The sequence below is a fragment of the Tiliqua scincoides genome, chromosome 1 (genome assembly GCF_035046505.1).
Source record: "Tiliqua scincoides isolate rTilSci1 chromosome 1, rTilSci1.hap2, whole genome shotgun sequence".
Taxonomy (NCBI): domain Eukaryota; kingdom Metazoa; phylum Chordata; class Lepidosauria; order Squamata; family Scincidae; genus Tiliqua; species Tiliqua scincoides.
The window spans coordinates 74,606,556-74,624,352 of NC_089821.1; the positions used below are offsets into that span (position 1 = coordinate 74,606,556).

Genomic DNA, 17,797 nt, shown 5'->3' on the forward strand with positions numbered 1-17,797 from the left:
TATGGGGCACAAACCTATAAAAACTTGATGCTTTAAAGCTAAATGTTCCTTTTTCATCTGCTCCCTGCTTTGTTGTGCATTTGATAAACTTGCTGGTGCTGCATCGTCACCACCGAGAATCACTAACTTCCTGCAACCACCTTTCCTTTCTAGCCTTCTCTCTCTCCCTCCCTCCCCATTTGACCTATCAGGATGTCTACCTTGGCATAGGGTAAGCATCAATTTTAGCATGTCTATTTGCTGTACTTGAAAATCTCTGCAAAAGCATATGGATGTGTTCATCTTAGGAACTAACACTACACAATTTCACATACTGTGAGAAGGTTGGCATATTCCCATGTGGAGCAGTTCCACCTTCATAGCTTTCCATTGAAGCAGCACTCTGGGAGAGAGTGGTAGCCAAACATCCCAGGTGTGTTATATAATCATCCTGATATATAATCGCATGGCCTGGAGTGGAAGCAAAGACCAAGGGTATTTATGTATGCAAGGCCTTTTAAGTCTGTGCATTACCCCTCCAAAAGGTCCAGGCCAAAGCCAGGATCCAAACCAGCCCCAGCTTAGTGTTCTTGCTGTTGCTGGGGGTTACAGGGTTGACTAGCAACACTGCCAGGATAGGATTCAGTGTGTGCCCAACTGGTGGCTCATACCACTTCTTTATGTACATGTGTCACTCACTGTTGGGTCATGCAGGGTCTGCACTGAACTTCATACATATAAGGTCCTAGCATTCTGCTTATGGGGAAGGAACCAGCCCAAGTTCCCATATCCTGTCCCAGGAAGAGGGCACACTGCACCCAAACCTGATCACCCAAACGTTAGTTCTTTGTTGATTAGGCATAGTTCTGCTTTTATCTGTCCTAGGCTTGCTGTAGGTGGTGAGTGGTCACAGCTGGGGCTGCCTCTACTTGTCTCACAATTGCTGGGCTACATGCCAATAGGGGGAGCTGGAGACTCCTCAGGTAGGGCCCATCCCTTTCCTAACAGCGCAGTCAGCCCTTGGGGCTCTAGCCCATAAAGGAGCTTGGATAGGGTGGAGGCAGTGGACATTTGCAGGATCGTCCCCCAAAACAGCAGAGCCTCCAAATACAAGTCCTGCCAAAGGGAAGGTCTTGCACCAGTGTCCAGAGCAGGGTTTTCATTGTGTGATTAAAATGCTGAGGCCTTCGGTCTGGGGATGCTAGAGGGGAACCCCCAAGTGAATGCTACAGAGTGACCGGGGTCATCCACAGACACTGAGTGTGGGGAGAGCTACAACAGATGAAAAAACATTTCTTTACCCAGCATGTAACCAGCTTGTGGAACTCCTTGCCACAGGAGGTAGTGAAAGCACATGGCCTGGATGCCTTTTAAAGGGGACTGGACAGGTTTCTGGAGGAAAAGCCCATCACAGTTACAAGCTTGGTGGGCAGTGCCACCTCCTGGCTCTAGAAGGAGGCTGCCTCAGGGTGCCAGGCGCAAGGAGGTCTCTTGTGTGGGCACCTGGTGGGCCACTGTGGGGCACAGGAGGCTGGAATAGGTGGGCCCTGGGCCTGATCCAGCGGGCTCTTCTTACACCAGTGCTGGTGCCTAGGATGCACTGTGCTGTTGAGGCTGTACTTGCTGTGATGCCACATGTGCAGACGCACTGCATGGACTCAGCTCAGGCAGCCCTGTTGGCAGGTTAAGAAAGGAACTCAACATGCACAGCAAGGCAATACTGTCCCATAGCATGAAACTGGTGCTGAGACGGTCTCATCACTCTGGCCTTCCCCATCTCTGTGGTGCTTTTTTTGTCACGCTGGCCTTTTCCCATCTCTATGGTACTTTGTTACTCTGGCCTCTCTGTCACGCTGGCCTTTTCCCGTCTCTATGGTCACTCTGGCCTTCTCTTATCTCTATGGTACTTTGTTACTATGGCCTCTCTGTCACTCTGGCCACTCTATGGCCCTTTCCCTGTCCCGGACGTTCGCCGTGGCCCGTGACGGCACCTCACACCTCCCCCCGCAACGTACGTGCCGACGTCAACGCTCCTGCCGCGCACCGTGTCACGGGTTCCTGCGCCGAGGAGGCGGAGCCTGAGGGACTGGAGAAGGAAGGAGAGGAGAGTGGGGGCTGGCTGAGTAGGGGACGGCCGCGGGGTGGGGGCCTCCCGTTGGTGCGAGAGCCAGAGAGGGGGTGGCCCTTCGCTCCCCCCGCGCTGCCTCCCCGCCAGTGCTGTTCGCCCATTGGCCTGGCCAGGAGAGGAGGAGGGGGGGCCTCTGGGCCTGCCCCCCCCACCCCAGCCCCCCACCCCGAGGCTGGTGTCCTGAAAACCTGGACCCCTCGGGCATTGCTGGCCTGGAGTGCCTGCTTGGGGGGCCCCCCCGTTGCTCACCTACGACCCACAGGTAGGTGGGGTCTGTGCGTTGCTTGGGATGCTGCTTTTGGGGGTCTGAAACGGAGAAGGGGGCAGATGCAGAGGCTCTGAAGGCCCCCCACACACTCCTTTTAGTGAGAGTTGGGAGAGGTAAATACCTCTTTCCCCTGTGTGAGGTTGGTCTGCGGAACTCCCTACCATAGGAAGTGGTGCTGACATCTGGCCTGGATGCCTTTAAGGGGGGATTGGGCAAACATCTGGAGGAAAGTCTATCACGGGTTGCAAGCCATGCTGGGCACGTGCGACCAACTGATTTTAGAAGTGGGTCACTTCAGAGGCGAGGTAGGAGGCTGCCTCAGAGTGCCAGGTGCAGGTCTCTTGCTGTCTTGTGCGCTCTCTGAAGCATTTGATGGGCCACTGTGAGATGCAGGAGGCTGGACTGTGGCCTGGTCCAGTGAGGCTCTTCTTAGATTCTTACAAAGCCACTTTCAACCAGTGTGCCGTAAATGGTCCACAGGTGTGCTGTGGGAGATTGGGAGAGGATCATTTATCAGTTGGGCCATTGGGGGACGCGAGCCTTCCACTGGCAGCACAGGGTGTCTTGTCAGTTGTCAAAAAACCGTTGGCATTCCTTGAGCATTTCTGAGCCTTGTCAGAGTGCCGTGAGATGAAAAAGGTTAAAACACAGTGTTTCTGTGGATTTGTTGAGGGTGTGCATCAGCTGTGGTTTTTTTAAAAGCTTATTTACTTACATGAAGTAAAGAGCTTATTTTTACTCACTCTTTCGATAACCTGTTTCTTTCAATCTGTTCATGATTTTCTATTAAAAGAAAAATTGGACGCGAAAAGCATGAAGAGTGGTTTCATGGTTTTGTAGGACCCTTGAGTTGTCATTGAGAAGCATGAATCTGAAGAGGCTGTAGGGGAGGGGTAGGAGTAAGTTGTGAGATAATTGTTTTTAGAAGTATCTGCATCTTGTGAAGGAGGTGAGACTTATGAACGTGGAAGAGGTAAACAGACAGCACAATCCTATGCATACTTGGACATAATCTCCCTCCCCTGTTGAACATAGCGGAACCTGCATCTGAGCCCACATATCTAGGATTAAGCAATATGTTACTTATTGTTACAAAAAAGAAACTTTTTTCTTTTGTCTGGCTGATGGGTTGTCTGCCTCCTGTGCCTCTATAGCAGTTCCTTGAATGTTAATAATTTTGCCCCCTTCCAATTGGTTTTATTTTATGTATTTATTTCTTCTTGAGTTTTTCATTTTTTTTATTGTTTATTATAAATTGTATATTTTTTTCCTATAAATTATAAGCTGCCTTGGGCTTCTGGGCAGATGAAAGGTGGGATAAAAATATTTTAAATAAATAAGTAAGTTGCACAGTCTAGTTAACTTATAACAGACCATGTAATATGCGTTTACAGTACACTTATGTGAAAACAGATCATTTTGGGATATTTCCTTCTGCACAAGTCATGTGTGTGAACACTTGTGCACTTGCACACACCAGGGGTTGTAGAAAATTGAGCCAAGAGGGCAGATTTTAATTGCAGGCAGGTGGCCTTGAGACAAAGAGGCAATAAGTGTTGGGAATCTTTGATATGAGATATTTGTAGAAGAGCATTAGGTAAGACACATGGGAGAGTTTGCGATGGCTTAAAGACAATGATATAAAAACAGATAACTTTATTTAGAAATTTTTTACCCCATCTGAAGGAGTTCTCAACAACACTAATACAGTAATTTTAAAAATACTATAATAAACTTTAACCAATAATTAACACAACATCAAAACAGTAATAGAAACAAAGAATCAGCTAAAATCAATAACAATTTAAGTGCAGTTGATGATGCAGAACATCAATTCAGCTGAACTGCCTTTTGGAACAAAAAACATTTTCATCAGATAGCAAAAACTTACCATTGTGGGAGCTGTAAGGGTAAGCAAACTTTGCAGCCCAAATTCTGTAACCAAAACTGCTCTGACGTGTTCTCTTTCTCTCTCTCCGCCCCCCCTCCCTTCAGAGGTAGGCAAATTCATGTGGAAAGAAATGAGCCTTCAGATATCCTGGTACCAGACTGTTAAGGGAATTAGAGGTTATAACCAACACCTTGAATTCAGCCCAGAAACACAGGCAACCAGAAGAAATGGTAGAAAAAGATTAGATGTGGGCTAATAAACTGAGACTGATTTCAGATAAGACAGATACTAGTCAGTAGGACAGCCAACTTAGATTTGAGTGTTCAAGCCTGTCCTGGATGGGGTAGTAGTTCCCCTGAAAGATCAAGCTCAGAGTGCTTCTGGGTCTGGCTTTACTCTTCGATGACCAGGTGACGATCACAGCAAAGGGCACCTTGCAAAGCTTCAACTACTTTCGAAAGGAAACATTCCTGATTAGTGCAATACATGCTTTAGTCACAGCTAAACAGGACTACTGTAATATGCTTTATGTGAGACTACCCATGAGGAGGGCCTGAACTTCAGTTGAATCAGATGTGTCTGCAGGAATTCTGGTTGGGGCTTGTGTTTGGAAGCATATAACTCCCAATCACTGAACTAGTTTAGAACTGGTGTTGAAGTGGTGTTCTACTACTAAAGAGGTGTAAACTGGGTTTTTATACCTGGAGGGGTGTGTGCTTCAAATGGTATGGAGTTGGTGTGCAAAAGTATATACTAGCAAGTTTTGTGTGGCTGCCTTGACTTGTCACTTTCTCAAGTAGCGGATGGCTATGGAGAATAGAGAACGATTAGGAGAAGACTGTGATGTGACTTGGTAATCTATTTAAAGTACTAGAGTTGACAAGAGATAGAGCTGGTCACTGCTGTATGCTGTTGACATATAACTTTAATAGAATTGTTTTGCTTGCGTGTATTCGTCCGTTTCATTGCTCTCCATAAGGATTCTTGATGTATGTTTGAAGGATCTAATTTCTCTCCAGTGATAGCTGTTCTGTTCACCAGTTATGAGAATTGCATCTCATCAGGTACATATTTGCAAGGGAAAAACTGAACACTGGGCTCCTTTTGCCTTGAGTTGTGAAGTGTGGAAATACATGCAAGGAATTTCCTTGGCTTCCGCTCTAACTTGGCAAACAAATTCCTCAAGGTTTGCCACAACATTGTTGGTTTGAATATCAAAGCCAAGAGATGCAGACCACATCTTAGGAATAGTTATGGTTTAGGCTGTTTTTATGGGAAGAACTGAAAAGTCTAGTAGATGTTTGTTTTTGGGAGAATAGCTTTTTTTATGGCATATATAGGAAATCACAGTTTGAAAGAGCTCATCTGAAGCTTAGTGCAGCTACTTTTTTTGTAGCCACATCTGGAAAATATGACTGACTTATTGCAGTCTATGTTCTTGAAGATGAATACTGAATTTTCTTTTGAGTAACTTATTGTTCTGTTTGCCACATAATCTTGCTGGCTGCTCTGTAATTTAAATTACTGCTGTTTTGAATTATTACTGTTCTCTTTTTACTTTACATAGAATTTTGCAGATGGCATGTAGCTCTTGCATTTATTTACTGTCTTTTTTCTAAATTCACATGTTTATATTTATGTATCTTCCAACTGAAGAGAATGATTTATGTATCCAATGAAGTGAACTCTAGTCCAGAAAGTTTAGACATTTGTTAGTACTTAAGATGCCCCTAGATCAGGTGTGTCAATTCATTTTATACAACAGGCTGGATAGCATTCATGGTGCTTGCTGATGGCTGGATGTAATATCATTAAACAAGAAGTGACCTAAAATATGCATCTTGTTCTCAGCTAGGAACTAATTAGCTGCAAATAACTTAGGAGAAAATACACAATCTTGGTCAGTCATGAAGTAACTACAAGTCAGCGACCTAATGATGCCTCTAAGTAGGCAAATTGTACCCTGTACTGTATGATGCAAGAACTTCAATATGATTAGGGAAATATATTGGAAACGCATAATGTGCTATACATATCTTGCTATTGCATGTGTCTGAAGATGGTCCTTGAAATTTTGTAAATTTGGCCCCTTAATCTGGTCTATTAAATGATGGTGTGGTCACAATATTTGTTCTCATTTATTTGTTAAAAGCTGTCTTTCTAAACTTTAAAATATTCAAGATGTTTTTCTCCCTGGATATCTGTTTCTCCCTCAAAAAGCTCTAGGCTGAAATCCTATACACACTTACAGGAGAGTAAGTCTAACAGAGTTGGAGGTAAATCCTCTTCATGCAGATGTTTCTAGGATTGCACTGTTATATTACGCTCTAATTTTTAACCATCTGAATTTTGAGGTGCTCAATTTCTAATCACCTTAATTGATTTACTGTAAGCTTGTTACAGCCCAATCTGGATATATATATATATCCGGAAAAGTCATGCAAGTTGAAATTACATTTTTTTCCCCAAGGAAGCACGCATAAGATTGCAACCTTAAACAGTACAGCTTTTTAATATAACAAATTTATTAATGCTTCTGAAATATTTGTTTACTTTCTTAAAAGCATAGATTGCAGACTTGCTCATAGTCTGATTATCTCACTGAATTATCTGTGTGTGTAGGGATTTAGCTTGACATAGATCTGCATGGAAAGATGCTATTAAAACACATGCAGTAATCATTTTGGTGTCGATTCTTCAGTATACCATTGCATGAATGTGCACTAGGTTTTGTGTTTAAAAACTTGGAATGTTAAAATGTGGGGTACTGGCAAGAGTAAATTGTAAACCATGGTTAGTACTTAACAACAGCAGACATACGTGTCCAGAAATTTTGAAGCAACCCAAAAATACGTACATTTTAGGGGAGAAATGGAAATTTGGTCAGAAATTGAAATATATGCAATTTGTATTTTCATATCAAGCCTAAGTTTATTTTACTGCTTTAGCAACATACTGTAAAATGCATCATTTATAATTAAGTATGTAAAATTGTACTATTTGGCATATATAAGACATTTGAAAGTATAAAAGCCTTAGGGCACAATCCTAACCAGGTCTACTCAGAAGTAAGTCCCATTTTATTCAGTGGGGCTTACTCTCAGAAAAGTGTGGTTAGGATTGCAGCCTTAGTTTTGCAAATACTGCACAATTGCAGATATACCCACAAGCGAACTGCAGACTAGACTGGGTGGACTTGAGTTCTCACCCAAACATTCAGATTATTCCTCTGAGGCTTTAGTACCCACAGCAGCCTCTTGCATTTTCTGCCATACCTCCTTCAGACCTTTTCATCTCTCAGCAAGGCAGGCAGTAAGATGCTTGTTTCCCAGTTTGTAATAGGGTGTTTGTATTACAATCATTTGATAGGAGAAGTGAAAAAGTTAAACAGGGCCAGATCTAAAGGACAGCAGATGCAGGAGTGCTGAACCCTTCATCTTAGTACAGGGGTGTCCAAAGTTTTTGGCAGGAGGGCCACATCATCCCTCTAACACTTGGTTGGGGGCCGGGGGGAAAAAGAATTAATTGACATTTAAAATTTGAATAAATTCACATAAGTTTTATAAGTTTACATAAATCAATATATTAAAGATGAACTTATATGAATGAAAGAAGGTTTTGCAATAGCTCAAGGCCTATAAAAGGCCTTGAACAAAGCAAGGCTGGCCTTTACTTTGCTGCTGCTAGGGCATCACAGACGTGAAACAGCAAGCAGTGGAGGGAGCGAGAGGTCAAACTGCTGAGAGCAGTTGCGTCGGGCCAGTGCAGGCTCCAACAAATTTACGGAGGGCCAGAAGCTCATTGGAGACTAGGGGCTCCTTGAGGGCTGCATTGGGAGTCCTCAAGGGCCGCAAGTGGCCCCAGGGCCGGGGTTTGGGCACTCCTGCCTTAGTAGAACAAAGGTCACCAGAAGAAGGCAAGCAGCAATTCACAAGCAAAGAATCCTTGTTTAATCCTCTTATGAGGATGGCAGCACCTTTAAGATCTAGAAATGCATCTTTGGTTTGAATGTTGTATTATGTCTACAGGGTGCACAGTAACTGTAGTTGTCTACTTCTGTAGACTCTTACATACAAATCTTACAGTTCCTGCTTTTTTGAATGAGTAAACTCTTACCTTAAAAACCATTTCAATCATTTAAGAATAAGAGAGAAAAATTTCATCACAATTGTTTTCAATGTTCCTCGATTTTTTTAATTTTTCCATTGGAAAATTTGAAAATAGTTCTTGGGGGGGAGGGAAATAGGAAATTTTTTTAAACCAAAATTTTTGTTTTTTCCCTGGCCTTCAAAACTCAGCTAGAATTTATGGGAGTGGAACAACATGTCAGCTTGCACAGAGAGGGGGATTTTTGCTGACTTCTCCTTCAATTGGCTGGTCCTCTTCCCCTCATGCCATACTCACACTATTTCTCAGGGTCCTCCAATCTTCAAGAGCAGGAACATTCCATTTTGCAAGAGGTGTGCTCTTGCGGTTCTCTGGATCCAGATTCAAGTGTTAGATAGGTGCGAGTGATTAAGTATCTTTATGCTTACAGTTCCCCATTACAGTACATTTGGTTAGGCTAAATAGAAATCTCCACATTTAATGTGCTGGCTTAATTTTCAGTTATGCAGTGTAGCCAACAAGTAAGATGACAAAAGACGTACATGATGGTAGGTGAAATGCAGTGACACTTGCACAGGGCTATAAAAAAATCATTGTATTGAAAGCAGTACCCCTGCTAATTGGGTAAGAGGCACTTTTTCAAGTGGGTGCTCCTTTTTTTTTTAGCAGGGGGAGAGTAACTGGCCCACCTAACCCCAGCACTGTCTGTTTTAGTGGCTGTCTGCTGGTATTCTTTTGCATCTTTTTAGATTGTGAGCCCTTTTGGGACAGGGAGCCATTTAGTTATTTGATTTTTCTCTGTAAACCGCTTTGTGAACTTTGCGTTGAAAAGCGGTATATAAATACTGTTAATAATAATAATAATAATAATAATAATTTTATTTTTATAGTAGAAGCATGTAGGTTATGCAACTTAGGGCACGATCCTAACCCAGTTTCCAGCACCGACATAAGGGCAATGCAGCTCCGAAATAAGGGAACAAACACTTCCTGACTTTGAGGAGGCCTCCATGAATGCCCCCCAATTGCAGGATGCAGCACACGTCTGATTGGCACAGGTATGCCAGTGCTGGAAAGTGGGTTAGGATTTGGGCCTTAGTGGTGTTTTCAAAGGGGAAAAACAGAACTTTGATACATTTTTGCAAAAGCTGTTCTAAGAGCATTGAAATATTGCCTAAAGCATTCAGAACATTCTCATCATAAGCAAGTGCTGATACTGACTTATTCTAGAAATTGTAAAATGATTTAATTATCACCTGGTTTAGGAAAGAACACTCATAAAGTAACACACAGAACGCAATTAGCTCAAAGCCAGAAAGCAAAGAAATGGCCAACAGGGTAGTTGTAAAGTGTTTTGATGTAAAGAAATAGACCGGTATAGCCAGATCTATCAAGTCCTTTATTATCCTAATATTAAAGCTGCACAAGGTTGCATTTCATTGAAGTCAGTGGCACAGCTCCCACTGGTATTTAATAGTGTCAGATCACACACTTAAGGTACGTAAAGATTAAAATAAAAGTCACTGTCTTAAAGTATGCAGTTTCCCATTACCTAGCCTCTACTCCTTGGGCAAAACATTCATGGTGTACCTTAAGTTCAGATTGCTGTGTATTACCCAAGTGCTTAGCAGGAGTCTGCTCAATTTTGTAGAAGACTTAAGAGCCCAATCCTATTCTCCCCCTCCCCACCCCTGCTGGGTCAAAAACAGACATGCTTGTGTCCAGCAGGGGAGGGGGGAATCAGGTGGCTTCTATAAACCTTCTGCCCTGCAATCGGTCTCCTTGGACTTGCGCTAGCAATTTCATTTGGTCAAGTCCTAGGAGAGAGAGGGTGGGGAGGCTGCAGGGAAGGGGGATAGGATCTGTGAATTTCATCTTCACTGGATCCACTCCTTTCTGCAGCTTCTCTACCCCTGTTATGCCCCACCCAATTCAGAGTCCAATTAACTGTCTTTTTTTGTGAGCAGTGCCACAGTGTATACAAGTAGTATAAAACGGCCATATCATTATTCCATATCCTCCAGTTCAAAGCAAAGGGGTCCCCAACTCTCTTGTAGCTGAATGGTGGTGACATAGAACTATTTGTATGTATGTTGTATGTGTGTATATATGTAATATATATACGTATAGTGTAACATAACATTAGGTGGCCATCTTAATTTCACACCATGCTAGGAAAAATTTCTGCAGCTGCTGATTTGGTTTGGGGGGGCGTATTTAAATTAGCCTTTCTTCCCATAAGTTCACTTGCTAACTAAGGGCCCAATCCTATCCAATTTTCCAGTGCTGGTGCAGATGTACCAATGGGGCATGCACTGCATCCTGTGGTGGAGAGGCAGTCACAGAGGCTTCCACACAATATGGGAACATTTGTCCCCTTACCTGGAGGCTGCATTGCAGTTGCCCTGGTGCTGGAAAGTTGGATAGGATTGGGCCCTAAGACTGCAATCCTATCCACACTTACCTGGGAGTAAGCCCTATTGACTGAAATGGAACTTCTGAGGAGATACGAATAGGATTTGGCTCTAAATCAGCATTCACTCATGTAGCAGGCATTGACCTTCACTGAATCCTGCAGCTATACCTAGTGTTAGGATGTTCTAAGTGGAGCTCAATATTTTTTCTTTGAATCTGCCTTCCTTGTAGAGCAAGACATTTTTAGCCTGTGCCTGGAAACACAAACACAAACTCTTACAGCTGGGGGTGCTTGAAAATTGTGTTCTGAATAAAATAAACTGGAAACAAACACCTCTACTTATAACTTATTCATTTAGTCCCTGCCTTTTGATAATCCTGGCTATGTAGTGTTTAGTAGATTTTTAAAAATCCAATGTGTACTTTAAGTTATTCTTTGTTCTCCCTCTGTCTGCATGACTTCACTGCAGTCTCTTTTTTTGTTTGAAAAGTTATGATATTTTGGACTTCAGTGACTGGGAATTTGGGGTTGGGTCAACTGAAGCTTCAGTTGAGTTCACAGTATTTAAGTCTTGACCATACAGCTGCATCATGCGCAATGGACAAAGCAGCTGCTGAAAGTGAGTAGGTATATGACTGATGATATAGCACTGGCTGATTCCTAAAACAGCTATCCTGTCTCATGAGGAAATAGCATCCATACAGCTGATTCTCAGCAGTCCTGCCCTCACTATCTTCTCCCCCCACCAGTAGCTTATTATGTTTGATGACTGCACAACAGTAACTTTTGTTTAGGCCTGTAATGATTGTTATCTTGAGACTTCTTCTTTTCTTAAGTATTGTCATTTATAATATTTTGTTTTTGCTTCTTCATATAGGCAAGAAGAAGATGCTAATGGGAGAGCTGTTCTTTTGAAATTCAGGTTTTCTGGGTGGCTTCCGCTATGGGTGAGTTGTTTATTAAATTCAAGAACTAGATTTCATTTATACAGTGCTCAAACATCTGTAGGCTGTACATGGAATAAACTTAGAATATTTGATGACAAATTCATTTCAATGTGTTTTAGTTCTGAAATTGTAAGTCTCAGAAAAATTGTGAGTATTCTTTGCCCTTTCAAAATAACAGGTGGATTGCCCCTTACCCAGACATAGAAAATCAGGACTATTTGAAAATCCATACACTTTTCTCCAAGACTTTTTAGAAGTCTCTTTATATATTTATGGCACCTGACCATAAATATATAAATAAATACAATACTTATCTGGTCATAAATACAATTGAATTCAGTAATTCTTGCTTCCAGGGCAGTGTACATACTAGTATTAACTTGGATGAATGAAAAGGCATATTGATAGTTTTACATAGTATTCTGTGACATTTTGAGGTGAGTGGTGGTTATGATACTCTCCGAACAGTAGATAATCCAGTTGGCTTATCAAAAGCTAACTGCATTGGTTAGTCTAGCATACTATTTTATATAGCACTAGTCTCTTCAGTCAGGAACGGTTCTGTGGTGTTCAAATGCTTGTTAGCCTAACAGTGCATGTTAAAATCCAATACAGTTCATTTGATAATGAGCAGCCTTAGGACTTGCATTATGAATGTTCATAAAAGGTATCATTTGAATTTATCTTTAGTTCCTACATGTTTTGTGGGAGGCATTCCTGAAAAGCATAACTCCTATCAGTTTTCAAGTACATCTCTTCAAAGTGTACAGGCTATTTTTTTTCTTAACAGATGAGCAGCAGGCTTTGAATTCAATCATGCAAGATTTGGCAGTCCTTCATAAGGCAAGTCGTCCTGCATTGTCTGTACAAGAAACAGGGAAAGCAAAATCCTCTTCACCGAAGAAACAGGTAATCCTGAAATATACTTACCTAACAAATTGAGGAATGTGTGTCTGCATTTTTCATGGGTGATCACTGCTTCCTGGGAAAGTTTTTTTTTCAGTAGTGTACATGTTTTTGAAATTTGGTAGGAAATAGAAGGAATCTAGTGTTGCAGATTTTAAACAATTCATGGCTGTGTTAATTTGTACTGGGGAGTGCACATGTTTCCAAACATCCCTGGTTATTTGGTCTTTCCCCATTGTGGAAGTGTGTTGTTTCAAAGATAAAGGGATATTTGTTCTGCAAATTTTGGGGAAGAAATTATCACAAATTCAAGTTAAATTATTTTTTTCTGTGTTTTTGATTTTTACTTACAATTCTCTTATAGAATGATGTTCGAGTCAAATTTGAACATCGGGGTGAAAAAAGGTAAAATCATAAATTACTTTCTCCTTAGTAACTTAGTAAACATTCAGTTGAATGTTTTTCAAAGTCTACTGAATCAGGTATTTCAAAGGTGTATTGAATTGGCTTGAGAGAGAAATGTGACCAGCATGGATGTTTAAAAACCTGAAAGGTAAGAAATCCTGCTAAGATAAACACAAATGTATGAAAGAAGAATTTTCTGGAATTTGATGTTGCTCCTTAAAAGCAGAGTGAGGAGCAGTATACCTTTATACAAGTGGCCTCCAAACTGTGGACCACTGCTTTGCAACATTAGCCATTCGGGTTTGGTGGAGAGCGAAGGCTTTCTGTTCTGCACTATGGCCTGTACATTTTGCAGTCTATCTTCTCAGAACTTTGCACCAGGCAGTCTCTTCCATTGTCCTCACCCTGGCAGGCTTTGTGCACAGATTTGGGCACAAGGTGCAACCTTCTGCAGGGCTCCCCGCAGCTTTGAAAGTGAAAGCGGAGCAATCGCACCCCACCTCCACTAAAGCTTCTGAAGCTGCAGGGAGCCCTGCAGAAGGTCGTGCTGGTTTTTGACACAGAAGACTGTTTGTTGAATTGAAGAAACACAAATTAGAAAAGTTACTCAATGGACATTGACTCTCAACTTAAGCCTGTTTCAGAACTTAAATGGGTCACTTTTAAGCTCAACTTTCTGCTTCTGGAAAACCTCTGTAACAGCTGAAAGACTAAAAGCATTTGTATTTCTGTAGCCGATTAGCTTGCCTCCTGTTTGTGTGAAAGTTGTGCTTTGATGAGTGCATGTTTATTTGTAATTATTGCAGCTGAGAAAGTGAGTTGAAGCAATAGTATTCTAGAACATTGTAATATCCTTTATGTTAAGTAAAGTGAAGGAAAATGCTGGCAGTAATGACTTGCCTTGTAGGCTTCCCTTTACTAAATTCTGGTTGCTCCTTTGTTTTTCTTTCAGTAAATGCCATTTATTCTTATCAGTGCACAGTCGGTACATAATTGAGCCTATATGTGCACACACGCTTGTGGATATTGCATTATTTCAGAATACTTTGGCCACTTACATACAAAACTAAATTCCACTGTGTTTAATAGGGCTTACTCTCAAATAAGTATATTCAGGATTTAATTTCCATGCTTTTTTTGGAAATGAGCCATAATGAACTCAGTGGAACTTGGTTCGAAGCGAACATGCATAGGAATAGACAAATATAGAGGGCCTATGACAGCAGATCTCGCAATCTACTGCCATATGTACCCAGCCTGCATTGCAGTAGCTGTGCCACCATTGTGCTCTTCAGAACATCTGGCACATACAGCCAGAGGCGCCCCACCCATGCACCAGCTGCTCACCCAGCCCCATGCCAGAGCAGGTAAGTTGGTGATGGGCAGTTCAGGGGATTGGGAAGGGGAATCAGCTGAACTGGGGGCAAGAGGGGTGCTGTGCATGCCAATATCCTATCCCCCTTTTCCTGCCCCGATGCATCACTTGGGACTCCTCAGATTTACACCAGCCAAATAGCTGGCATTGGTCTGAGGAGTCCCATTGATGGCCAGGCAGCTTACAGGGAGGTTACAGAGTTTAAAAAAATGATTTTTATTTAATCTCTCCCGGGCAATCTGGTCACCTCCCCTCCCTCATAGCAAGCAGCACATGTTTTGTCGGTGATGCTGCATGCTTTGGGCTGGCAGGGATTGGACTGGAAATCTAGTAATTGCCACATACTGTGAAAGTAGACTTTTACCAGGTGTCACTAATACATTCACCAGATTTTTAACTTGCATAGTTGCAACTTAATATGCACTTGTTCTCATGCTGATGATTCCCCTCTCACCCTTACCATGTGTTACAGAATTCTACAGTTTTCTAGACCTGTCAAGCTAGAAGATCTTGCATCAAAAGCTAAAGTTGCCTTTGGACAGCCTATGAATTTGCATTACAGCAATAATGAGGTACAATATTGGTTCCTAAATCATTGTTTGTGATATTGGATGCATTGAAAGTCTGATAGCAAAACTATTTGAGACTGATACTAGGCACATTAGCAGAGATTGCCATTAAGCCATTGCTTTTCAAACTTACCTGGATCACGACACCCCTGCGGTTTCTCGCAAGATTTTTTGAAATTCAAGATGGCAGCAAGATCAAAGGTGGTGCCCAAATCTTGTGAGATTTGGGTGCTGCCATCTTGTATCTCATGAAATCCTACAAGATGCAAGGTGGTGGCACCCAAATCTCGTGAGATTTAGATGCTGCAATCCTGGATCTCATGAGATTTCACAAAATCCAAGATGGCAGTGCCTGGTGGAACAGGTAGGAGGGCCACTGGGGACATTCCTTGGCACGTCTGCGAAGGTGCTGCAATGCCCTAAACTGTAGCAATGCACACTTTGGGTACCCTTGCATTAGGCTGTAATTCAGTGAGTTCTTCTCCATCACATCTCCACTGTGGCCTGCACAACTGCCCACTGGCTACTGTTTCTCTTTGGTTACCTTGTCAATAATGTTCATTGCCTTTTCTACTGTTTTTTGTCATTATTGATGCCATACTGCTATCTTGTGTGCCACCTCCCCCGCCCCCATATAGTTATGGTAGGAAGTCAGTGATCTTAGATCTAGTCAGTTCAATTCTTCAGTTAGCATAGGGAAAGGAAACTGGTGCTTTAACTGTACCAGCTATGGGTGAGTGTGTTGTGATCTTATTCAGGTTTTTTTTCTCTTTATGGTTTTCTTTTTTCCAATGTAGTTGGTGATTCCATTAGCTACCCAAGATGATTTGGACAAAGCTGTTGAACTTCTTGATCGTAGTGTTCATATGAAGAGCCTCAAGATATTGCTTGTTGCCCTTGGAAGCTCACAGGTATGACTGTGTATTATGTAGTATATATTTATATACAGGGGCGGGCATATGGTGGTGTCTTTGGCTGTTTTTCTTCCTCTTCTGTTGTGTGGGTATATATGTTTGAATGAATGTTATGTTTAAAATTACTCTTTTTAGGGTGTGTTACTTTCAAGATAAGGTGAGTAGTCTTCAAAGAAAGGTGGTGGTGTCCTGCTTGTGAACACTCTTCCCAGAAAGACACATATCTAATCTTCTCAGCATTGGGCGAAGTCCTTTTAATATACCCAAGCTTTTGAATCTTTGTTTTATATTAGTGTTTTTGCTGATTCTTCTCTTCCTCCTTAACCTGTTCCTAGTTTTTTGTATTGGTTGCCGTTGTTGTGTTAGATGGGTACAAAAACATTATGGATGGAAAGAATTGAGATACTTTTGTTGGTTTTGGAGCATTTTAGTTAGTACATTTTAAACTGATTTCATTGTAATTTTCACACTTTGATAAAGCTTTATGAAGGAGCTGCTTAGAATGTCTGGACAGGAATGGATAGCTCCTGTTCTCTTTAAGGTTTGTTTGTTGAGAAGTGGCACAGAAATATTTGGAATACAAAAATGTTGCCTCTTTTTATTAGAGGGGGAGAATTTATTTATTCTTCTAAGGAATAAACAAAAAACATCATGTTTTCACCTCCAGAGTAACATGGAGCCTCCATCATCGCTGGAAGATTTAGATAACACAGTGTTCCGAGTGACGGAGAGGAAAAGCAGGCTTTCTGTAATAGGTAATAAAACTTTATATTCCCATAGTTTAATGGTGTGAGAGGTAATGGTGAAGAGGGTTGTCTTAAGTAATTGGAATGTTCACTTTTATTAAAATGTCTCTTTATAAATTGGTGTTATGGCTTTCCCTCCAGTAAAGATAACTTCTCATAGTACAGTTTAAGCCCCAGTATTCTGTGTAAAACTAATATGGCTAAGTTTGTATGATGGTGTCTTGAAAGTTCTGCATTACTAAAAGTTGCGTCTTGGTGAACATGAGAGCGATAACTTCTTATTGAAAATTCAGGATACTTTCCATATTAAGGTTTTAAATTGTGTAAATATATGAGAAAGTTAGTCTTGTGCTAAAGTGGTGTGTGTATATACACCTGCATGCCCTTCTGTTTGTAGGAAGATTTCTGTAGAGCAGTTCTCATGATCTCCGTCTGGGTTTTAGCTGCTGAAAGAAATTTTTCAGAGGTTAGTGTCTCTGGAAAATGCTGCACTAACTAGAATTGAGCAATTCTTTTAAGGGATGGAGGAATTCTCTACTCAGTAGTGAAATGAACCTGTGGGCTCTTGGGATGAGAGCTGCTTATAACAGGAAAAGCTATGCTTCAGGGGATTGTCTTTCCCAGTTGTCGATTTTCACCCTTTAAACAGGGAGTATTCACTCCAACGCTTGTGTGGAGGAGCATATAAGGCAGAGATAAATTGTAAAACAGTACGACGACTACAAAATGACAGGCTGTTGCGCAGGCCTGATTTGTGTTTGACTTGAGTATCTTTGTTGATGCTTTCATTCTGTAGTGAGCAGCACTCTGTTCCAAAGGAAAAAGTGAAGGAAACCCCTTTGAAATGTGTTGAAATAGCCCATAGCTTGGGAAATATTGGTGTTGATCAACTGTCATTGGTTATGTTATGGGCACTTATCAGTAACTTCTTGTAAGAACTGTGCAACTTTGCAAAGGGGTCTCCTCTTGCAGTATTTCACAGTTGCACTGTTGGGGGTGGGGGAGGGCAGGAATTGTCTTTATCCAGCAACCTTTTGAAGTCTGTAAGAATGCAATATCCCTATAACCAAAGTTTTGTCCAAAGGAGCAAGGATATGTTTTATCATCCTGCAAAAAGATGTACCAGTTTTGGAGATTACTTCTATC

The 17,797-nt window shown here is 41.7% G+C and overlaps 1 protein-coding gene across 1 annotated transcript in view; it reads left to right on the top strand.

The window, feature by feature from the left end:
• Nucleotides 1-2,303: 2,303 nt before the first annotated feature.
• MAP3K2 (mitogen-activated protein kinase kinase kinase 2) overlaps nt 2,304-17,797 on the top strand; it is a 30,909-nt gene continuing 15,415 nt past the window's right edge. The window contains exons 1-7 of the mRNA XM_066632084.1: nt 2,304-2,369; nt 11,667-11,736; nt 12,527-12,645; nt 13,007-13,047; nt 14,895-14,994; nt 15,789-15,902; nt 16,573-16,660. Coding sequence (XP_066488181.1) covers nt 11,733-11,736; nt 12,527-12,645; nt 13,007-13,047; nt 14,895-14,994; nt 15,789-15,902; nt 16,573-16,660 — 466 coding nt within the window. The 5' untranslated portion in view covers nt 2,304-2,369; nt 11,667-11,732. The remainder of the gene's footprint in view (nt 2,370-11,666; nt 11,737-12,526; nt 12,646-13,006; nt 13,048-14,894; nt 14,995-15,788; nt 15,903-16,572; nt 16,661-17,797) is intronic.